General features: G+C 33.9%; 1 protein-coding gene across 7 annotated transcripts in view; it reads left to right on the top strand.

The window, feature by feature from the left end:
* R3hcc1l (R3H domain and coiled-coil containing 1 like) overlaps positions 1–24,852 on the top strand; it is a 92,184-nt gene that overhangs the window by 36,830 nt on the left and 30,502 nt on the right. For 4 of the 7 annotated variants that reach the window (XM_078030058.1, XM_005335248.5, XM_078029843.1 and 1 more), the window contains 2 exons: positions 19,053–19,145; positions 21,599–23,401. In XM_078030058.1, coding sequence (XP_077886184.1) covers positions 21,614–23,401 — 1,788 coding nt within the window. In that variant the 5' untranslated portion in view covers positions 19,053–19,145; positions 21,599–21,613. Of the gene's footprint in view, positions 1–16,998; positions 17,433–19,052; positions 19,146–21,598; positions 23,402–24,852 lie in introns of those variants that run through there. The other 3 variants (XM_078029959.1, XM_078030016.1, XM_078029880.1) reach the window with 2 other exon arrangements.

Below are 24,852 nucleotides of genomic sequence, written 5' to 3'. Positions count from 1 at the left end.
GTTGCTTTGCTGAGGGTGTACTATAAGATAGAATTGTGAGTAGTTACTAGCATAGATGTTAAATTAGAACTGTATGGGTATCAGTTGTGATTTCTGTACTTATTAACTATATGTGTATCCTCCTCATCTGTAAAATGGTGGCAGTAATAATGTTCCTGAAGGAGTAATTTTGATGGTTAAATGAGATCATGTTCATGAGCACTTACCCTAGTGCTTCATTCACTGAATTCTTTGGTTCAACACAAATTTAAATGATATTGCCATATTTCCTGAATCCACAAGATCTTTATACACTCAGAAACAGTCGAAGTCCTAGTGCTTTTCAGCATTTCTCATAACTAGAATATGTCTATATATTACCCATCTATAAAAATATGTGGTGTTTTAAAAATACAGAGTATTATTTCTTTGATGGTGGCATAAAATTGTGATTTTCAAGAGTGAATCAGGCATTGATTAGGGAAATCCTTTAAATCTGGATCTGGTTTAGTTTTATTATTATCATTAGTGTGCACCTAAGGTCTCTTTCTGTAATTTTTTTTAAACACCTGTCATATCTGCTTTAGTAGGAAAATAGTTAATGAGTTGAGTCAAAGAAATAACATAATAGAATTTTAAAATTTATTAAAGAATATACAGACCTTTAAAAAATGTACACACAGTCTAAAAAGGAGCAAAAATTTAATTGATACTGCTTTTGTTAAACACATTGCTTCATACTCATTTGTTTACTGAATGTATAGTTACAGCCATTCATGTGTCAGGAAGGGGCCAACTATTGAGAATGTAAAAATCATAAGATATTTTATTTGCTTTCAAGGAACTCAAGGGATAATTGGGAGTCAGGCCAATATTTTGTTATGTCAGCAGGGAACAGAGAAGACCTAACCTACATATACTCAAGGAATATTTGTTGAAAACCACTATACCCAAGTATTCTATAAGTAGTCAAAGATTGTTTGGGACTTCATCTCAGAAGGAACAGTCTTAAATATCTTTGGTAAATAGTCTTCAAATGACAATGGAAAGTCTAGGGTTTCGATTCAGAATAGGATAGGCATGCTATAATCTTACCTAAGACTGGACCTCTGAATCTTGGCACAGTGGCACATGCCTGTATTTCCAGGCATGTACCACTGGACAGGCTGAGGTAGGAAGGTCGCAGGTTAAAGGTCAGCAATTTCCTCTGTCTCAAAGTAAGAAAGGGCTGAGGATATTGTTCAGTCGTAAGGCACCCCTGAATTGAACCTCCAGTACCCCCTGCCCCAAAGGGCTAAACTCCTGAAAACTTCTGATCAGCATTTGTTTAATCAGTGGTGTTTCTCTGGCTTTCTACTTGTGGCTCAGTCATGTCTCTTAAAATAGCTTTTAAAGACGTGAAAGGGGAGAAATTAGGACTTCTGATCACCTAGGTTGCCGAAGTCTGGCTGCAGCAAAATAACTTTTGGGGGCAGGGGACAAACAACTTGTGTACATTGATACAACAGGAGTGGGAGCCATTTATTGTAGGACAGGAGGGGTATATATACATTACACACAGCTTATCTTAATTAACATAAACTAGATACAGCAGTCAACCAATAGGGAATCTCCACACTTAATGGCTCGCTGGCGTTTCTTCACAAACCACTCCCTCTTGCAAAATGCCAGGCACCATCTTGACTTGTTTACACACCGTAACACTAGGTATCAACTAGTTGATGTAGTTACTCCTCACTCTTGTTTTTCCAGAGAATTGCCAAAGGTATTAAAGTAAAGGGTACTTGACAAACTGTTATTTACACATTGCCATAATGCATTTACGAACACAAACATGGGCATCAAATTGTCAGTATTAGAATCGAGATAATCCTCTGCATATTCTACCACTTAAGCTCTTGACATGTTGTTTAATATCCTCTGGTAACTCTGTTTCCTCAATTGTAGAATTAGAATAGTAATAATACCACTTCATAGAGTTTTGGGGAGGATAAAATGATACTGTTTTGAATGCAACCAAGATCATCAAGTGAGCAAATAAAATCTGGTTAAGTGGCAAAATAGGTATCATAAAGTTAATATGTTAAAGTTCAGATAATTTGCTGAAATAAGAAATCTCTCAGATTCTTATATAGAAGCCTTTTATTTTGTATAATTTGAACATACTGGAATTTGCATTGCCCATTAGATTGAGAAAAGTAGATTGCTACTTGGCTTTTTGGTTAAGATAAAATATAGATTGAGAAAAAATAGAAATGCTTAGAGTAACAAGAAATCACAGGTGATAAAGAGAAAAAAATTAGGTATTATTCTAAAAAGTAATATTTTTACTATTTTTACTGGTCAAGGTGGAGCACACCTATAATCCTAGCTACTTGGGAGGCTGAGGCAGAAGGATCCTGAGTTTGAGGGCAGTTTGGGTAACAGTAAGACAGCCCCCTGCCCAATCTCAAAAGTAAAAAAAGGAAAAATACAAAATCCATAATGGTATCTAGTATAAGGGGTAAGGGCAGCTTTTTGCAGCGAATAATGCCTGGAGCGTTACTTTATAAGTGGACCGGTTTGGCAGTTTGCATAGAGCTGTTGACTTTTCGTTTTGCTTTCTATTTATTAATCTACTTCTTGCATGCCTTTGAGAAGAGTCTGTGAACGGATTTTAAGAGTGTCTATCTCACTTATTTCTCCTCAGTCCAGGAATGTTAAAGAGAAGGCCTACAGTAATTTCTTCTACTACAGACTTAACAATACAGATTATTGTCTTATTCTGTTAATTTAAATTGTAGTACATGTTTTGTACAATCTGGTTTGAAGAGAAGTGAGAATTATTTTGTGTCTTCAAGTGTGAAAGTGTGAGTACATTTATGAAAGAATGCATTAAGAAAACTATAGCATAGTCAGTTATGGTTCATTAGCAGATTTTATAGATTTTAAAATACGAAGGCATTTCTCTATTGTCCAACAATAATTTTTTATATTTATATATATAACACACAAGTGTTTCTTTGTTATGTTTTGGTTGTGTGCCCCCCCCCTCCAGTACTGGGAATAGAACCCTTGGGTACACTACCAATGAGCTATACCTAGCCTCTTTTTTTTTTTGTTGTTGTTAGATATACATGACAGTAGAGTGTATTTTGACATATCATACATACATGGAGTATAACTTCCCATTCTTGTGGTTGTACCTGATGGTGAATTATACTGTTTGGGTATTTATGTATGAACATAGGAAAGTTATGTGCGATTCATTCTACCGTCTTTCCTATTCCCATCCCCTCTCTCTAGCCTCTTTTTATTTTAAGAGAGAATTTTACTTAGTATCCATATCTGGCCTCACATTTGCTGCCTTCCTCCCTTAATTTCCCAAGTAGCTGGGATTACAGGCATGTGCTACTACAATCAGCTTGGAAGGAGATTGGTTACTTGCAAATACTATGTAACTGGGAGTGGAATACCTTGAGAGTGTAGAAGCACTGAATGTATACCTAATTTTATTATTGTACTAAAGAATAATTCTGATCAGTTGATAAAATCTGATTTTTTTACTCATGTGTAACTTTCCCTTGTATTTACAACTAGAATTCCATATTATTTGAAATAGAGAATAACTCTGTGTCTATTGTATAAGTTTTTCACTTGAAGATGCTATTGGTAGTATTTTTTAAACTCTGTAAGTGAAATCATTTTAATGAATTGATTTTAAATTTTAAGAATCTTAAATTTAAAAAATGAAATAAAGTAAATAAGAAATAAAGAGTAATGCATATATTGAGGGTAAGTATTTATTTCATGGACCACATCAAACTGAAAACCTTTTGCTCAGCAGAGGAAACAGTTATCAGAGTGAAAACACAACCTGCAGAATGGGAGAATATATTTGTAAACCATTTATCAGATAAGGGGTTAATATCCTGAATATGTAGGAACTCTTACAACTTAATAATAACAAACAGCTCAATTAAAATATGGGCAATGGTTTTGAATAAACATTTCTCCACAGAAAATACTCAGATAACCAACAATTACAAGAAAAGATGCTCAGCATCACTAATCATTCAAGGAAATGTAGATCAAAACCCCAGTGAGATATCATTTTACACCTGTTAGGATAACCACTATTAAACAAACAAAAAACCCAGAAAATAAGAGAAGTTAGGAAAGATGTGGAAAACTGGAACCCTTGCATTGTTGGTGGGATTGTAAAATGGTGCAGCTATTATAAACAGTGTAGAAATCATTCAAAATATTAAAAACAGTAGTATGTGATTCAGTGATCCCACTTTTGAGTAAGTTTCACAAAAGGATTGAAAACAGCATCTGGAAGAGATGTCTGCAGCCCCATATTCATTGAAGCATTAGTCACAGTAACCAAAATATGGAAGGAACCTAAATGTCCATCACCTAAGAATGGATAAAGTAAAGAATGCATAGTGGAGTATTATTCAGCTTTAAAAAAAGAAGGAATTACTATTAGGCTACATCATGGTTGAACCTTGAGGACATTAATATGTTAAGTGAAGTAAGACAATCACAAAAAAAGAAATGCTACCGGATTCTACTGATATGACATAGCTAAAGAAGTCAAACTCATAAAACAAAGCAGAGTGGTGGTTGCTAAAGCCTACAGGAAGGTAGAAACAAGGGGTGGCTAGTCAGTGAGTAGAGAGTTGCAAGATGAAAAAGTTCTAGGCTGGGTGTGTTGGTGCATGCCTGTAATCCCAGAGCCTACAGAGGCCGAGGCAGGAGGATTGCAAGTTCAAAGACAGACTCAGCAACTTAGTGAAGCCCTGTCTCAAAATTAAAAAGTAAAAAAGGGGATGTGGCTCATTGATTAAGTGACCCTGGGTTCAATCCCCAGTACCAAAAATAAAAAAGAAAAAGAAAAAGTTCTAGAGATACATTGTACAACAGAGTGCACATAGTTAAAAGTACTGTACTATATGGTTAAAAAATCAAGAGAAATTTTATTGTGTATTTTTAACCATGGTTTTGAAAATATAAAAATAATTAGAAGTGTATATGACAAAATGTTATCATTGTTCTTATCTCTGAAAGGTGAGATCACACATTTAAAAAATTTTTAGATTTATTGTGTAAACCTTTTATACTGAGAAAAAATACAAAAACATCCTTACTTTTTATTAGCTTTATACTGCTTTAATTTTTTTCTTAAAAATTTCCTCTTTTTGTAGACCTTTGATATGGGTTTTGTATAGAGAAACCCTATTTTTTCTATTAGGGGATATTATTTCTTAAGTAATAAATAGCCCATAGTGATGAAGAAAAAGAACTTGGTGGGTTGGGGCTGGGGCTCAGCAGTAGTGCTCTTGCCTGGCGTGAGGCACTGGGTTTGATTCTCAGCATCGCATGTAAATAAAAGTCTATCAACATCTAAAAATATATTTTAAAAAACTTGGTAATGTAGTTCAGTTAGCAGAACACTAAGCACTGTATAAATGTTTACCAACATTAAACTGCTACATTCGCAAGGGTGCCTAGTACTCCGAAGACATATATTTCTGCTAAAGAAGTATATGTGCCTTACTGATTGAATTCAAATGACTAAAGAACTATTTTGCAGAGGCTTTAATCCTGAACTTTTCTAAATCAAAAATAACTTTTAAATGGATTTTGAATATGTGGGCTTTATCGATGTACAAATAATGAAGCTAAAAGTGCTTTTAATGGCCCTCTGGGGAGTAATTGAATGGTACAGAATATCATATTTATGTAATATGCCCCTCATGTTTCTAAAAAATGATGAAGCAGATATTGTTAGAATTTCTAATCTCATAGTTGGTAACTTTATGTTCTAGGATTAAAAACCTGTTTATGCCTTTCTTATAATTAACCTCCCCTCCCATCCCCCATTTGCATCACCAGTTTCTTCCTCCCCATTGGATCATTTTTCCTTACCTCATACTTGTTTCCTAGCCCTTCCCACTGAGATGTTTATCTCCCTAACTCCACTGAAGCTATTCCAATGTTACTAACAACTTCTATCCTACCAAATCCAGTAGAGATTTTTCTGTTCTTCCTACTTGACCTTTTACCAACCTTTAAAGTAGTTGTTACTGTTGCCTTTTAAAAAGTATTTTATGTACTTTCCATTTGGGATCTTACATGCTCCTGTTTACTTTCTCTGTGTGTGTTTATTCAGTCTTCTTTGATGGTAGTACCTCCTCTTCCTCTTCACTTCTAGGTGTTGGAGTCCCTCTCAACCCTAAGCACCAGTGGCTCTTTTTGTCTCCAATGCTTACACCTCCCATCAGCTCTTCAGAATTATATGCTAATTGCTTCCTTAACAACTGTACCAGAATGTCCAGTAGGCAAATTTAACATGTCCAAATCAAAACCCTTGGTTCCTCTTTTTTTCTTTCCTTGTTCAGTCTTCCCCCATTTTAATAAAATTTAATAAATATTATAATAAAATATAATAAATATTATCACCCAAATTAATCATACTAAAAATCTCAGAGTGATTCGTTTCTTCTCTTCATACCCACAGTGAATTCACCAAGTTTTATTTGTTTTGGTTTTAGAATCTTCATTAATTTGATTACTACTTATAACTTCTTATGTGTCTATCCTAAATATGGTACAATAACTTCCTAACATTTCCCTTATCCCCCTATAACTTACTTGTTATTAGAATGATCTTCAGTTAGATCATGTCAGTTCTCTTACTGAAACACACTTTGAGTAATTTCCCAACACATTGATAATAAAATTCAAGGCTCTTGCCTACAAAATCCTACTTTTTAGAAAATTTGTTCTCTTAAGTATATATGACATTGCAAGTATTTTGACATATTATACATACATGGAGTATAACTTACTCTAACTAGGATCCTATTGAGGTTGTATACAATGTGATTTTTTACTAGTCATGTATTCATATATGAACAGGAAAGTTATGTCCCATTCATTCTACTGTCTTTCTTATTCTCATCCCCTCTCCTTTCCTTTCATTCCTCTTTGTCTAATACAATGAACTTCTATACTTCTGGTCCCCACCCCTTTATTGTGTATTAGCATATTGTGTACTGCATATCAGAGAGAATATTCTGCCTTTGTTTTTTTGGGATTGGCTTATTTCACTTAGCATGATAGCCTCCAGTTCTGTCCATTTACTGACAAATGCCATAATTTCATTCTTCTTTATGGCTGAGTAATATTCCATTTTGTATATATACCACATTTTCTTTATTTATGTGTTGAGGGACACCTAGGTTGGTTCCATAGTTTAGCTATTAGAGTTGAGGTGCTATAAACATTGATGTGGCCGCATCACTGTAGTATGCTGATTTTAAGTCCTTTGGGTATATACCAAGGAGTGGCATAACTGGGTCAAATGGTGGTTCCATTCCAAGTTTAGGAATGTTTGTACTTCTTTCCAGAGCGATTGTATGAATTTGCAGTCCCATCAGCAATTTATGAGTGTACCTTTCTCCCCGCACACACACCAACATTTATTTGTATTCTTGATAATTGCCATTCTCAGTGGAGTGAGATGAAATCTCACTGTAGTTTTAATTTCCATTTCTCTAATTGTTAGAGATGTTGAACATTTTTTCATATATTTGTTAACTATTTGTATTTCTTCTGTAAAGTGTCTGTTCAGTTCATTTGTCCATTTATTGATTGGGTTATTTGTTTTTTTGATGTCAAGGTTTTGAGTTCTTTATATATCCTGGAGATGACTTTCTATCTGAGGTACAGGAAGAGAAGAACAGTGAATTTTTTTTTTTTTTTTAGGATATGGCTATAATTTAAAAGCATTTAATTATCTTAGTATAGAATGCAGAAGTCTTTTGGTTTGCTTTTGTTATACAATTAAATGTTTTACATTTAATTGTAAATATATTGAATTTCCTTTAAGACACTTTCATTTCCTTACAAGTGGGCATTTATACTGATGAACCAGGCATCTCTTAATTTTGCTGGTTTGTAATTAGACCAATGAGGATAAAGAATGCTCTTGAGGCCTGGGGTTGTGGCTCAGGGGTAGAGTGTTTGCCTGCCATGTCCAAGGTCCTGGGTTTGATCCTCAGCACCACATAAAAATAAATAAAATAAAGGTATTGTGTCTAACTACAACTAAAAAATAAATATTTTTTAAAAAAGAATGTTCTTGATAGTATAGTAAAACAAAAATAAAACCTATTTATTTATTTATCTGTTGTTTTTGGTACTGGGACTTGAACCAAGGGAAACTTGACACTGAGCTACATCCCCAGCCCCTTTTTTTTTTAATTTATTTTTTTATTTTGAGACAAGGTCTCATTAAGTTAGGGCCTCACTAAATTGATGAGGCTGGCCTTGAGTTTGAAAAGTTGCTGGGATTACAAGGGTGTGCCTAGCATGGAAGTTGCTTTCTTTTTCTAAATCTAAGGCACTCCACTATTTCAGATAATAAGCTCAAAACCCTCACTTTCAGGGGGAGAAAAAGTTACATTGGAAAAAAATGCTCCTAAATTTGTTGAGGACAACTTTTATCTCATGGGAGTGTTGTCGAATTGGTCTTTTAGATTTATGAAGCATTAAGGACTTTTTTGAGACCTTTTAAAAATCATTATGAATTTAGGGAACATTAAAGTGTTTAGAGATAAGCTTGTCTATCTATATGTATGCTCATGCTTTGGTTGATTTTCTGATTTGGTATATTCCCATGTTGTTGAGGCCGACAAGACGAGGAAAAGCAGATTGTGTTTGTTCCTGTGGCATCAGGGATACAGCAAGATCTTAGTGTTATAATATTAGAAATCTAATGTGGGCCACAAATGTGAACCACATATGTAATTTTGAATTTTCTAGAAACCATTTTTAAAAGTACATAAGTAAACAGATAAAGTTAAAATTTTAATGTTTTATTTGATCTAGTGTATCCAGAATTGTATCATTTCAATATATAAAAATGAGATTTTTAACCCCCCTCCCCCGTTTTTTGTTTTTTTGTTTTTTGTTTTTTTTTTTTTTTTGTACCAAGTCTTTAAAATCCAGGTATGCTTCATGTGCACAGCACATCTCAGTTCAGGCCATCTACATTTCCAGTGCCTAGTAGCTGCTTGTGGATAGTATATTCAACAGTGTAGTCCTAGATCATTCTTAGACCAAGAAGTCGAGATTGCTCAGCATTCTGAAATATTTTTAGGGTAATTTCCATCATCAGGTATTGTGTGCTGCTGGTTTTATTATGCTGTCAGGTACATTAAAAAGTTCCCCTCCTTTCTCCACTCATCATTTCTCTACTTACAGTAATTTAACCCAATGAAGATTTGTTTATCAGTGTTCATTGCTTTTGCTTTCTCTTGTATCAGTTTACTGTAGTGTCCTAGTTTACCAAAATAAATTGTCTATAAATTTTAGTGATTTTTGTTTTTAATTGCAAAATTAGTCCATGTTAGTTGTAAAACAATTAAACAATACTGTGATAAAGGTAGTATAAAAAAATAGTAATCCTTGGGCTGGGGCTGTGTCTCAGTGGCAGAGCACTTGCCTAGCATGTGAGGCACTTGGTTTGATCCTTAGCATAAAAATAAACAAATAAAGGCATGCTGTCCATTTACAACTACAAAAAATTTTTTAAAAATAGTAACTCTTTAAAATTATTTTTTCCTCATTCATTTATTGCTCTCCAAGTTATAACCTCTGTTAGCAGTTCAAATAATCTTTTTCTCCTTAGGAATGTACATTTATGAGAAACTCTTGCCAGTTGAGAAAATTGGTACTTGGAAAACATTTCTTAAAAATTGGCCTATTTAAAAGTGGAGACTAATGTTTTTTGATTATTAGCTTTAGAAAAAAAAATTTATTAGAGATGACCTTCAGAAATGGAAACATTTATTTTACCATATAGTTCACAAAATGTAGGTTGTAGTTGTAGCTGTGCTGATTCTCAGAATTAATAAAGAATGGGGCCTGGGGGTTGTGGCTCAGTGGGTACAGTGTGTGCTTAGCATTTGTGAAGCTCTGAATTTAATCCCCTGGGTGAATAAAAGAATGATATGATATTTTCTGGGCATATTTTTTCCACTAAAATTGGTGATAGTCTGATAGCATACTTTATTTTGTCTTCAGTTTTCCTAGCATTTATCATATGGACCAAGCTAGTGCATCAGTTTTTTCAAAAGTGTTAAAGGATTTACCAGTTTCTCAAGAGATTTTCTTAATCCCTTGTTATTTCCTTTTTTTCTTGATTCCTGTTGTAGCTTATTCTTGTTGAATTTCCCCTTTTAGCTGTGAGATGAGTATCTTTTTCAGTATTTTCATAGTCTTCATGAAATTTCACATTCTTTTCAGAATTGAATTTTCATGTTACAATTGGTTGCATTGAATTTACTTTGTATTATTACATGTTTACAACATTGAACTATTATTGGGAGAAGGATGGATAAAGCTAGGATATATAAGCAAGTAGATGTTAGTGTCCAGTAATAGATTTTACAAGCAGCCAGTACACGTTGTAATATTTTAAGGACTTTTGACTTCCTTGGAAACTTAAAACTTATGGAATTCAATTGCCTACTGAATAGCTAACTTCCATAGAGACTTTACCATGCCTGACAAATTTTTATACATGTACAATCTTATTTAATCTGCTTGAAATACGTTTTTTTATTCTCATTTTATGTTTTGAGTAAACTTGAGGCTTAGTAACTTACACCACACCTGATTACTTTTCTTTTTTAAATTGCAGCATTATAGTTGTGCATAATGGTGGGATTTGTTTTTATGTATTAGTATGTGCACACAATATAACAATACGGTTTGGCCAGTATTACTCCACAGCACTTCTTAGCCCCAGCCCCTTTCCTCTGTCCTACTGATGATACTGGTGTTGAGTCAGGTTGGAATCCCATTTCAAGATTGAACACCCAAGAAACTCTGAAGCAAGAGCAAAAGTTTTATTTAAAGGATAGAACACACAGAGAGACTCCTGCAGAAGAGGGGACCCTAGGTGTTGCCTGAGAGAGTGGAGATGTCCTGCCCCTTTTATATATTTTTGATTTCCTTTGTTCTCTCTCCACCCATCCTGCCAATTTGACCCAAAAGATAAGAGTGACCTAAGAGCAGGAATGAAGCCACCCACAGGTACAGGCAGGAAGGGAGCCAACCAGAGGCTACTCGTTAACAACCCCTTGCAGGGAGAAACTGTTCTCTGGAGACATGTAACCTTGGCAATGGATTGAAGGAGGGGAAGAGTTCTGAAGGTATTAGTACTTTATTTCTTCTTGGATCAGCCCTCATCTTCCTGACCCAATCATTCATTACCTACACTGACTGTCCTCTTGCCCCAGCCTCACAGATCTCCCTTTGCTTTTTATGAGATCCCCACTTTAACTTTCTTTACCTTTTTCCTCTCTAGCTTCCACATAGAGATAAAACATATGATCATTGACCTTCTGAGTTTGGCTTTTTCACTTAACATAATGGTCTCAAGTTCCATCCATTTTCCTGCAAATGACATAATTTCATTTTTTTTAATGACTGAGTAAAAGTCCATTGTGCCACACATATAACTATTTTGACCAAGGTAAAGATTAGTCATTTGTGGATCATGAATTTATTTATTTATTTATTAGCAGTACTGTGGATCAGACCTAGGGTCTTGCTCATGCCAGGCACCTATCACTGAGCCACACCCCACATGCACGTATTTTAGTGTAAGAAAAAATGGATTGGAATTGTAATTTCTTTTTTTCACTTGTGTTGGCTATCCATTCATTGTGTGGGTGTGTCATCATAAAAACATTCCTATTTAAATTGTTTATGATTTGGGATTATATTTTACTTTTACTAATGGCTAATGGTTGCTGTTTTTAGTAATGAAGAAGCTTGAATTTTACTCCTAGTAAATAGGAGTAAAGGCCTTGGGCCTAGAAGAGATGAGGAGTTAAGTTACTGAGTAAAGCCCCTAAGGTCTTAACTCTCAGCTTACTCAAAGAGTAGGCTAGGAAAAAAAATATATTTTTTTCAGTGTCACAGAAAGAAAATAAGTAAGTTTTTAATCTGAGCTCTGAGTGAAGGGGAAAAGTTTTCTCTGGGAATTTATAACTACTGCTTTACCTCCATGTGGGTTTATTTTTTACATGTATGGTCCAGAACTTTCCAAACTGAAAATTTAACATTATTGCAGAACCATTCTAGAAGGACATAAATAGTCTGGCTGAATGGAATTCTGTAAAGTCCCACTAAAGTTCAGCTCACTACCCTAAATTACAAAAAGCAAAAAGACAGTGCATTAGGCAAAACAGAGTAAACAGAATTAAATCCTCAAAAATTTCAAAAAATACGTGTTAAATTATAATAAAATTTAGTGCAGTTTATAAATTAAAATTAAATGCCACAATTATAATTTTTGACCATAGTGTAAAACTATTAAAAATAATTAAAGATAGATGAAAAGAGAAATTGTTTAAAAAAGAATAACAACCACAATAACAAAACTTCAAAAAAAATATGACCAGGGAGATCAGAGACATGGTGTGAGATAGGCAGAACTTTTGTAATAGAAACCATAGCCAGCCAGGCACAGTGGTGCACATCTGTAATCCCAGTGACTCAGAAGGCTGAGACAGGAGTATTACAAGTTCCAGGCCAGCCTCAGCAACTTAGCAAGATGCTATCTCAAATAAAGGGACTGAGGGTGTAGCTCAGTGGCAGAGTGCCCCTGAGTTTGGTCCCCAATATCACAGATTATGGCTATTAAAATTTAAAAAACTAATTGTGTAGTTAAGATGTAGAATAGGCACATGTGAGAAGATGACTGATGGCAGGGAAGATAGATCTGAATTTATTGCCCTGATTGAATAAAATCAGTAAAAGACTCTGAACTCAAATACTCAAATCAGACTATACAATTTTGCTAGGATTGAGGAAAAGTAAAAACTTGCTCAATCTCTAAGAAAGCAGAAAAAGAAGAAGGCTATAAGGAAGCAGGGTAAATAGAAAGGAGACACAGAATTTAAAGGTAAAAGCACTTTCTGATGCTTGTATAATCACAATATCTATAAATGGATACTAAATTTGATAATTAAAAGACAAAGAGATAGACAAATTGGGTAAAAAAAAAATACACAGTTCAGTAGTATGCTGTTTGTGAGAAAGCCACCTAAAACATGAAACAGTGAGTTTGAAAATGAAAGGATAAGCAAAGATACATAACCAAATGAAAGTTTATGAAGGTGTATAATGTTTATACAAAATAAATTTTAACCCTGTCCCCCAAAAATCACAATGGAAGGAGTCATTACATAATTTAGATAAATGTAGCAGTTTACCAAAAAGTTAGGTCAATTCTCGGTAAAAGTACCTGATAACATAACTTTTAGAAATCACATAAAAGTATGGCAAAATTACGAGGAGAGGTCAAATCCACAAACAGTAGGCAGTTAATTAAGGATATGATTTGAATAATACTTTTTTTTTTTTTTTTTTGTGGTGCTAAAGATGGAACCCCAGGGACTTGTGCATGCTAGCTAGGCAAATGTTCTGCCACATTGTTAAACCCCTACACAGTACTTTAGCTCATTTATATGATTTTTCTAAAGACAAAGATGAGATATTGACCAAAATTAACCATTTACTAGACCATGAAAACAAAAGTCAACAAATTTTAAAGATCTGGTCTCATTTAGACTACAGTGTAATCAACTTGGAAATCAAGTTAATATATACAAACAACAACAACAAAAAGAATCAGAACTAACAAGAAACAGTGAAATGTCTTAGTGCCCAGATTGTGATTTTAAAATACTATTTTTCACTGAAATGAAACAGGACTTTGTGAAATGACTGATTCCAACTTTTAGTAAGTCTTACATAAGATGTCATACTGGAAAGCATGAGACTATCAAAAAAAAAAAAAAAAACAACACAAAACACTGGGGGTTATGTCAGAATTGAAGGGGCTGCCATCAGCCAAAGATAGTTAATGGATTCAAACAGAGCAAATATGTAAAAATCCATAAGGGATTTTTTGTTGTTGTTATTTGCTTTGTTTTGTTAAGACAAAATAATTATATTTTTCATCTTTGGAGGATTCCAAATGACCAGTTCATTCAGAAACTGCTTAAGAATCATTATGTCTTACCTATATAAGATCTACCTTTGAGTCACAAAATAGTTCATGAAAGTTCATTCTGAAATCCCAGCTAACATATCCAGAAAGAATGACAGAATGTCATAAGTTTGTAAAACCTGATGAAATATCTGTCATAAGTTTGTAAAACCTGATGAAATAGTCTATCTTGGCATTTTTCTTTTCTTTCCTTTTTTTTAAAAATCAGCATTTTTCATCAAATGTTGCTAAAACTTTTAGGTGAAAGGTTGGTGGGCAGTTTTATAATGGTAGTTCAGGCTAACAGTGCCTGGGTCAACTGATCAATGTTAGCATTACAAAAAGGAGGCAATCAGGTTTTGTGCTCCCTGATGTGATACAATAGGAAGTTTTTAGCACTAGCTATGAAGAATGCTTGCTATAAAAACATTGAATCCAACTCCAATTAAGCTTCTAGGATCAAACACCACTTTTCTAGAAGTACAGAAACTGTAAGAACTTAATTTAAAAACACCATGAACATGCAGTCATCAAAATTCAGAATGTGGGACATTAGAACAAATAACATTTTCTTAAGTGTCAGGACTGGAAAATACAATAGATGGTGGACATCAGTAGATTGAATGGTCAGAGCAACCTGTAGTTCCTTTTGGATCCTGATTTTAAAAAACTGAGCTTTCAAAAAAATAATGAGAGGCAATTGGTAGAATTTGAATACTGGATATACGACACTAGAAAGAATTCTTTCTTTTTTAAAAAGGTGAAATTTGGTATTCTAATTTGGTTGTATTTTTAAAACTTTTATTAAATATATATACTGAAATATTTAAAGGTGAAATGAAATAATATCTGGGAATTACTTAAGATAATACAGTAGTTGAGAAATGTGCATAGATAAAATGAAGAAACATTAACTGTAATTTGAAGCTGGGTGATGGGTGTTTGGCAGTTCATTGTAATATTTTCTCTATTTTATGTTTGAAAATCTTTTGTAATACAAATAAAAGTAGCAATTACAAATAACTTTGGGTTATAGCCAGTGAAATCACTGACTGAAGAAGGTAATAAAACATAAATAGAATAATCCTAAGGAAAACTGAAGGAAGAAAATAAATATGAGAACAGAAATTAATGAAGTAGAAAAATAAATAGTAGAGATAATCTATAGAACCCAAATTTGGCCCTTTGAAAGATTTATAGGAGAGATTTCTGGCAGGATTGATCAAATACAAAAGAATGAAAATACAAATGAATACTATTAAGAACCAAAATAGAGAACATAATGGCAACTATAGCAAATATAAAGCAATATATAGCAAGGAAGGACTGTGAGCAACTTTTGTATCAATTAATGTAAAAACTTAGGTTAAAAAGCAAATTTTCTAGAAAAACAGATTTGCCAAACTAGGTCAAGAAGAAAAACTTATCTTTGACATTAAAAATGAGTCATTTTTAAACATCTTCACCAAAAATGTTTCCACGACAGTGCTGCTTGTGAGTTCCGCTCACATGGAACTTAAGTAAGCCTTGCTTTACATATAAATACTTAACTAATTTCCTATGTCTTGCAGGAACTTTGATAACCCAATTATGTCATATTCAATAGGAGGAAAAAATCATAGACCAATCATAGACTTGAGTATAGTGTAAAATCCTCAGTCTTGACAAGCCAAATAAACAGCCAGACATTTTTCCTAGCATTGAATGCTCCATGTTTTCCCATTGTTTTGAGATGCCACATTTATTATAAAATGAGTTCCCGTATAGATTTTTGTCCATTTCTGAGGCTTGTGCTTAGATTCTTGTGTTGAATCTTATATTCAAGATAGATTGGTATTGTAATAATGAGAATTGTAATGGTCTGGTAGTATATACTTTATATAAATATCTTTATATTGCATAGTTTGTTGCAAACTATTTTAAAGATGATGTCATGGATAGAACGCAATGTGTACGTCATTTGAGGTATTTATCCTAAAATTTATAAAAATAATTTTTTTAAAACTTTTTTTAGCTAGTTATATTTATTTATTTATTTATTTAAAAGGGAGAGAGAGAGAATTTTAATATTTATTTTTTAGTTTTTGGCGGGTACAACATCTTTGTTTGTATGTGGTGCTGAGGATCGAACCCCGGCCGAACGCATGCCAGGCTAGCGTGCTGCCACTTGAGCCACATTCCCAGCCCCTTTAAAAATAATTTAAATAAATTTTTTTTTTTTTTTTAAAGAGAGAGTGAGAGGAGAGAAGAGAGAGAGAGAGAATTTCCAACATTTTTTATTTTTTAGTTCTAGGCGGACACAACATCTTTGTTGGTATGTGGTGCTGAGGATCGAACCCGGGCCGCACGCATGCCAGACCAGCACGCTACCGCTTGAGCCACATCCCCAGTCCCTTAAATAAATTTAAGTTGATGAAGCTTAAAGATATCTTCTGAAAATAGATTTGAAGTAAATATATTGCCCAAATATTTCCCTTGCCTTTATATTTTGTTTATTAATATGTATGAATTAATTGTGTCTTGACTCCTCCTCAAAGGAATTTGAGATGACTTTAAAAAGTGACAGAGGAGTAAATACTACCAGATATGCAGATATCTAGAATGGATTAATCTTTACATTTGAACACCAAACTAAATTTTTATTTTTTGTAGAAAAGAGAGCAGAATGAGACACATTCTTGATCTACACAAGGGACCGCATAACTTTGGGAGACATACTTTTATTCTTTTTTGTTATAAATGGAACACTGGATGATATTTGCCTTACTTTTGATTTTATAAAAGTTAGAAAATATTTTCCAGGTAGACATTTCTTGTATTAACCAGCCATGGAGAGCTGAGGTTATAACAATGAATCTTAGCATCAATTATGAGTAAAATTTTTAAAAAATTTTATTTATTTTAGTTGTAGGTGGGCACAATGCCTTTATTTTGTTTGTTTATTTTTATGTGGTGCTGAGGTTCGAAGCCATTGCCTCACATGTGCTTGGCAAACATTCTACAACTCCAGCCCTTATGGTTTACTTTTGTTTTCAGAATAAGGCCTAGGACTGACTGGTAAATGTAGAGGGACTGCTGGATTTGGAAAAATCATTATTTTGCAACCATCATAATAAAGATTGTATTAGATAAAAATCATCAGATTTAGCATATGGAGTGCTAACTGTAGGGGGATATTTTGATGAAAAAACGGGATATTTGCTTGCTTTTGAAGTGCCACCCCACAGACTGCTTGTTTTCTTACAAGGGAGAAAATGCACAGTAATTTAAGAAATTGGACAACACTGTGACTGGATGATAAAAGTTAAGAGCATCATTGAAGGACAGATGAAAATCATGTGTCTCCAGATGTGATTCCCTGAGTACACATCACCACCTTTGTAGTGTTCTAGTTGAGTATATATAATATCGGGTTTATCATGGGACATAAGACAAACCTTAAGTGAATAATGTTTTCAAAAAGGGTGGATAGGGGAGCTATTATTCCAAAATGTCAGTGTCCTAACAGGCTATGGAAATGTTCCCAGAGTATAGGAGGCTAGAGGCTTGAAAATTAGTGTAGCACTTAACCCTAAACTGTATTCTGTATTGGAGAGGGAAATATGCAATAGAAGATATATTTGATGCAGTAACATTGTATTACATCTGTTTTTTATTAGAACTTTCAATGTTAAATTTGTTGACCTTGATAACTGTATCGTGGTTATAAAAGAGGATATTCCTATTTATAACAAATACACTGTGAAGTATGTAGGGCAAAGGCCCACGATATCTATACTTTGCCATTAAGAATGTTCAGAAGGGAAAAAAAAATGGCTTTGGAGGAAAGAGGGAGAATGCATCATAAAAATTTCAACAAAATTTCTTGCAAAAGAAATTTATAAAAATTCAACAAAGCTGTAATAAATTGACAATATCTTGAAAGTCCACAAGATGGTGATACTTCTCCTTTTTTTGTGTCTGTAAGTTATGAAAAAAAATGGTCACATCTAGTGGTATATTGGAGTTATCTCCTGCTGGCCTGAGAGCTGATAGTTAAAATTTTAGGAAATTTGCACAGATTGTTAAAAACAGCCATTATTAAAAATTAAACTACATAGGTTTACAATTAAACATTTTATTTTTAAGGGAATAAATACCTAAAACTTATTACTAATACATTTTATTTTGATCTGTGCTCTTGAAGTTATTATGTATCTTGTATCGCTGTGGTTGATAATCCTGTATAATAATGTGATTTTATACATCTTTTCCCAACTCCATGTTCAATGATGTCATATCAGTAGCTTGAAAGTAAGCCACATTAAGAATATTTACAGTGCAGACAATGGCAAACACCATAAATCAGGGCTTGATTTATTATTCATTGATTGTCTAGACTTAAAGTGACGGGGAAAATGCTACTAATATAAATGTATCATGTCTTTACTATATTGTGAAGAGCTCAAAAATCTGAGGATATATTCTTCCATTATTCAGAAACAATTATGCATCTTAACAAAGAAGTCACATTGTTGACATAATTGACATAGATAAAAATATCAGCCAGTACTCCAAAATACCCTGGGTGAGTTGGATGATAATTTACCAACACACTGCTGGTCCTGGCACAGTTGAATTCAGTGTTTTGGTAGAAAATAGACAATATTGAATTTATTAGACGGCTTTCAGCTTTATGAGCATTAAGAAAAAAAGTTTGAGTTTTGAAAGCCTTTAGTCATAGAACATAATAATAATTTTAAAATATGTAATTTGAAGCCTTTGGTAGGTCTGTTGCAGATTTGAAATAGAATCAAAGAATTTAGGGTTTGATGAATGCTTAAAATTTATCTAGAGCACTTGTCTATAGTTATAAATAGAAATTCTGTGTCTTATGTTTGATCATTCATTTATGCTTTATTTAAGTTCTTCTAAAAACAACTCATTATCTGATAATAGCATTGAAGAACTTTAGAAGTAGAGTATTTTCTTATATTGAAATAACCTTTTGTTTTCCTTTAATTTATTCCAGTGGGTTCTGGCACAGAGTTCTGGAGAATCATACAAGTATAGAAATATATAGAAGAGAAATTTTGGCTCTTCCACAGAGCAACCAATCCTTCAGGTATAAAGTTAACTGTAATGTTTTTTATTTAGTTCTTTTAATCATATTTTTGTACTCTGTAATCAAAGACCATGTTGGTTTTTTAAATGTCCTCTTCGCAATTTTTGGTTTTTCTTGGTCTTGTGGACAAAATAGAAGTCTTTAAGTATTTCTTTGTGTAAATTGTACCAAAGTCAACTCTTCTATGCTGTTGTTGTTGTTTTTTTAAACCTAAAACAGATTATTGTGTCTGTTGTGTTTTGCCTTCATACTGCCTTTAGCGTAGCATTTCGAATGAGAGTGAATTATAATCTTCTCATTTTTGGTATTTATGAATCCCATCAGTTTTGTGTCAATTGTGTATTTTATAAATATTTAGTATGTATTGTCTGCATCCATATTGGTAAAATATTGACTCTCAAGGGCTGTGGTCCTCCTTTAAATAACATCCTGCACATTTATTTTTACCCATTATCATTACTGTATTTAATCAGTTGTGAGCCCACTTACTAGTTCTATTACATAGTCTACAATGTACCGTTTTATATCCAGAAGTGCGTCAGTGTTTTGTACTGGGAATCCAAACCACAACCTGAGGGATATTCTATGATCAAGTTAAATATTAGGGATCTAATATTGAATAAGATTCATTAGCCTTTCTATCCCTATTCCTTCTCTTTCTTTTGAAGTATATGTTAGAAAATATTAACAGTGGGTTCATATGTGTGTGTAGGGGTGTTTCTTTGATAATATAAAGTACTTCTCTCTGCTCTGGACAAACTGATACCTTCCTACTTCAGAGCATTATTTTGAAGATTAAAGAATAACTCAACATGAAATTACCTAGCATGATTCCTTATATTTATAAAGTTTATTTAATCTTTGTTTAATTTCTTGTTCAGTTCTCTTGATCAGCCATGGTAGCAATTCCAGGCAGTTTTTACTAGTGTGAGTTGTCTCATAATTTTATTGTTCTCCACCCTTCTTCTTTTTACCTGGATCTGTTTTATTATGCTGGAAACAAAGATTTGTAGTAGGTCTCTTGACTAAATAGTGCTATGGGCCATGTTTTTTTTTTTTTTTTTTATCTGAAATATTGGGACATGGAAGTGCTTCAGATTTCAGAGCTTTTCGGTTTCTTAAATGTTTGTATTGTCTTTATTGGTTAACCATCACTAACTGAAAAATCTGAAATCCTAAACGCTTCAAAATCCAAAACCGAGTTGCTGAAACTCAATAGGTTTAAAATTTTGGAGCATTTTGAACTTTTTAGGATTGAAGATGCTTAACCTTTAATAGAATAATAGTACCTTTCCTCCTTTATTTATTTGTTTGTTTGTTTATTTGTTGTGCTGGGAATTGAACCTTTTCTAGCCTTGCATCTGCTAGAAAAATACTCCACCACTGAGCTACATCCCTAACCCTTTCTTTTCTTCTTTTCCTTTTGAAATAGAATTTTTGCTAAAATGCCTATACTGGCCTCCAACTCACCATCTTCCTGCCTCAACATCCTGAGAGACTGTGATTACAGTTGTATGCCACCCACCTTGGCATATTTTTACTTTTAATTGACACAGAGGAATTGTACATATTTTGGAGGGAAGGTGTGAGATTTCAGTACGTATATACAATATGTAATGATCAAGTCAGGGTAATTGAATGCCCTTCTCTTTTCTGCTGTCTTTTTCTTTCTACAGAATTATAGTTCAAATTGGGCATGGTAGCACAAGCCTCTAATCTCAGTGACTTGGGAGGCTGAGGCAGAAAGTTTGCAAGTTTGAGACTGGCCTCAACAATTTAGTGAGACCCTGTCTCAAAATCTTAAATAAAATGAAAAGAACCAGAATGTAGCTCAGTGGTAAAGTGCCCTGGATTCAATCCCCAGTACCAAAACAAAACAAAACAAAAACAAACAAAAAGAAACAGGTCAAAAGCCATTTCTTATAGGAAATGTTCCCTCATTTGTTGTTTATCTTATAGCTGACATTCAAGTTACTCTTTAAAATTATTTTTTATTTATTTGACAAATATGGCTTTTTTGTATCCTTCTTGAGTATACTCTTCAAAATAAAAGTCTAAGCTCCTAGAATATGAAAATGGTTGTGTTTATGAGTATTTGATAGGTGGCAATTACTGATTCATATATCTTTTTAAAATTCAGCTTAAGACAAAACTACTTGTTAAAAATGTAGAGAAGAATTTGGAAGGTAGAGCTCAATGGTTCAGAGATTGAATACAAAAAAAGGGTATTTGTATAGAATTTATGATCTCATGAGAGTTTTTTTTTTTTAAATATCCTTAGTGGTACACCTGATAGCATTAATTATTTTATGGCAGGTTTTATTTTATTTTTTTAAACTTGAGGATTTCTACAGGATGGATTACTAGGTCCTCTACCTAATCTTTTAGAATCTCTAAGTTCAATACATTGTAATTAGTTTTTGGTAATTAAATCACTCTCTCTTTTCTTTCAGATTGAAGTTGGTACCATGCAGCAAGAAACAGAGAGATGTAGAGTTCGAGCCAAAAGGCCTGACATGGCACTTTATGTACCTAAAGCTCGAAGGGGTACAGTGCTCCTCAATACATGTGATAAGGAAAAAAGCTGTGGTCTTTCTAATTCTGTGATAAAAGAAGAACAGAGAGAAGTTTGTCTGTCCCAAAAGGAGATCATTGGAGACAAACCTGGAGCTCAACAATTAAGTATTAATCCTGATAGAAAGGAGCATAGTTATAGGGAAGGAAGAAAATCTTCAACAAAAAGAAAAGATACATACCTTCAAAAAAGGAAAAAAGATAAGGTTTGTACTAAGAGAGGAGCCACAGAATCCAGTGAAGTATTATCCCCAGAACATCAGCAAAAAGTTCCAAATACAGAGATTATACCCACTTCCCCTTTACAAAGACAACCAAAGAGCGTGGCGTGTTTGGAGGTTCAAACTACAGTTGTGACAGAACATGAAGGGATACTTCTATCACAGTCTTGTTCAGAAATCACCAAGGCTCAGGTTCTAAAACAACCATTCCAGAATGTAGACTTATGTAACTTGAGTAGACTTGAATCAAGTGGGGAAACTTTTGAAGGCAGAGATTCAGAAAGCGGAATTGAAACTGATGCCAAAGTTGTAGAGATACTATCCCAGTTTCCTAGAGTTTTTACTACTATATTGAAACCTGAGAATATGAGTATACCAGTAAAACTAAGCTCTGATTCGGAAATTGTACTAGAAGGTTTGCAAACATCAGATGGAATGCTGAAGCTCAGCAATGGAAGTATCCCTACTGTTCCTGGAAGTCCAGATAGTGTCATTGATCAAACTTGTATAGACTTTGAAGTTGAGAATATAGGAGATAAAGCCAAGGGTACAAATTTCATCTTGTGTCAGAAAGGTATAGATTCCATTCCTGAGACTGTGGGTCTCATCTCTCGTAAAATGACTATGACCAGCAAGTCAGAGAGCACAAATGGCATTATGGATTCAGCAGTGATTAGAGAGTATGAGAAGAATAATGTCACTGCTGATGAGTTATGTGTAAAGTGTGAACCTTCTGATACAGTTGTCCTTACTCATGAAACAGATACAGATAATGGATCCAAGAGTATAGGTGATATTACCAGTAAGTCTTGTATGATGGACACTACAGGTGCCATACATGATCATATAACTGTAAGCAGCCCTTGTGTAGTTGGAGTTACACTAGCTGATGAAACTTGTAGCAATACAAATAGTTTCTCAAAATATATAGATATAAGTTCAGATGCATCCCCTTTTCATGCTAAAAGTGAGAGTGACTCAGAAAATTTCAGCAGCCTGACTGCTTGCTCTGATATTTATGTTGAGACTATTTCATCTAGTTTTACAGAGTCAACAGGAAAGTTGATAGAGAGCTTGTCAGATTGTACTTCCTCCTTACCTATAAAGAAGATTACTGGTAGTAATTGTAACATTTTTTTGGACTCTGAACTCAGTTTGTCAAATGGGACAAAAGTACTTTTAGAGAATGCCTTGGGCAATGATCTGGATAGTATTGGTGATATAACAGAGGCATTACATGAACTAAGAACTGCTGAAGAGTTCAAAACAAAAAAGCAGGATGACTCAGAGAATATAGGCTTTGGTGTATCAGTTCCTGGTGGAGAATCATCTATAGAAACATCCATGGATTTTAACGTAACTGAAACTTCTCAGATAGAGGGAAATACTGCTACTGAAGAGAGCTGGGAATCTATGTTTAACGATGATGGTGATTGCGTGGATCCACGTCTTCTACAAGAGGTATGTCTAATTGAAATTGTTTGATGCTCCAACACTATAAATTGGATAAAACCTAGATTTGGAGACTTTTTAAAAATTGCTTCTAATTAGTTATACATGACAGTAGAAAGCATTTTGACATATTATACATAAATGGAGTATAACTGATGCTTCTGGTTGTATATGATGTAGAATCACACGGGTCATATAATCATATATGCACTTTGGGTAATAATGTCCAGTTCATTCTACTATCCTTCTTGCTCACATGCTTCCTCCCCTCTCTTACTCCCCTCTGTCTATTCCAAAGTACCTGTTTCTTCCCTACCCCCTACCCCCTTAATTATGAATTAGCATCCACATATCAGAGAAAACATTCAGCCTTTGGTTTTTTGGGGGGGGGATTGGCTTATTTCACTTAGCACAATATTCTCTAGTTTCATCCATTTACTGGCAAATAATATAATTTTATTCTTCTTAAAGGCTGGCTAATAGTCCATTGTGTATATACATATACCTCATTTTCTTTGTCCATTCTTCTGTTGAAGGGCACCTAGGTTAGTTCCATAGTTTAGCTGTTGTGAGTTGAGCTGTTATAAACATTGATGTGGCTGCGTCACTGAAGTATGCTGATTTTAAATCCTTTGGGTATAAATCAAGGAGTAGGATAGCTGGGTCAAATAGTGGTTCCATTCCAAGTTTTGTAAGGAATGTTCATACTGCTTTCCGTAATGGTTGCACCAATTTGCAGTTCCACTAGCAATGTATTGAATATACCTTTTTTCCCCACATCCTCACCAGCATTTATTCTTTTTTTTTCATGATGACAGTGTAGGATATTATCTCTCTCTTTTTTTTTTTAGCATTTATTCTTGCTTGTATTCTTGATAGATGCCATTCTGACTGGAGTAAGATGAAATCTTAGAGTGTTTTTGATTTACATTTCTTTGGAGGTAATTTTGATAAGACATTTGTGTGTGTTGACACATTCATTCACATTCAATTTAATGTCTCCTGCAGTAACCTAATAGGATTGTATATTGAGAAAAGAGTATCTTGATAGATATTTAAAATTTAACACACAGAATTGAGTTGTATTTGTAATAGCCAACTTCTAAGAGATCCTACTGCATAAACAGAATAATGGATTCAAGCTGTGCATTTAGGAAAGACAGAGGGAAACTTTCAGTGAGATTTTGGGTGTGTATTTTACATGAACTCATTTGGGGGAAGGAGAATTACAACTGTTATTCATATTTATCTTTCTGGTGGATGTTGGAATGTTGTTAGACACTTTGAAGGAAAGGAAGTAGAGAAGGGAAGGGTAAAAATACTAAAACCACTTCTTTTTTTTCTTATTGTGGGTTCACATAACCTTTGCCGGGAGGGGATAAAATGATTTCCCTGTAACATTCCCATTTATATAAATGAAGACATTTTGGAGAGGGGCACTCAGAAGCACTTGACTACTG

Source organism: Ictidomys tridecemlineatus, chromosome 1, assembly GCF_052094955.1.
Source record: "Ictidomys tridecemlineatus isolate mIctTri1 chromosome 1, mIctTri1.hap1, whole genome shotgun sequence".
Classification (NCBI taxonomy): domain Eukaryota; kingdom Metazoa; phylum Chordata; class Mammalia; order Rodentia; family Sciuridae; genus Ictidomys; species Ictidomys tridecemlineatus.
This window is presented reverse-complemented; position numbering and strand designations above follow the sequence as displayed.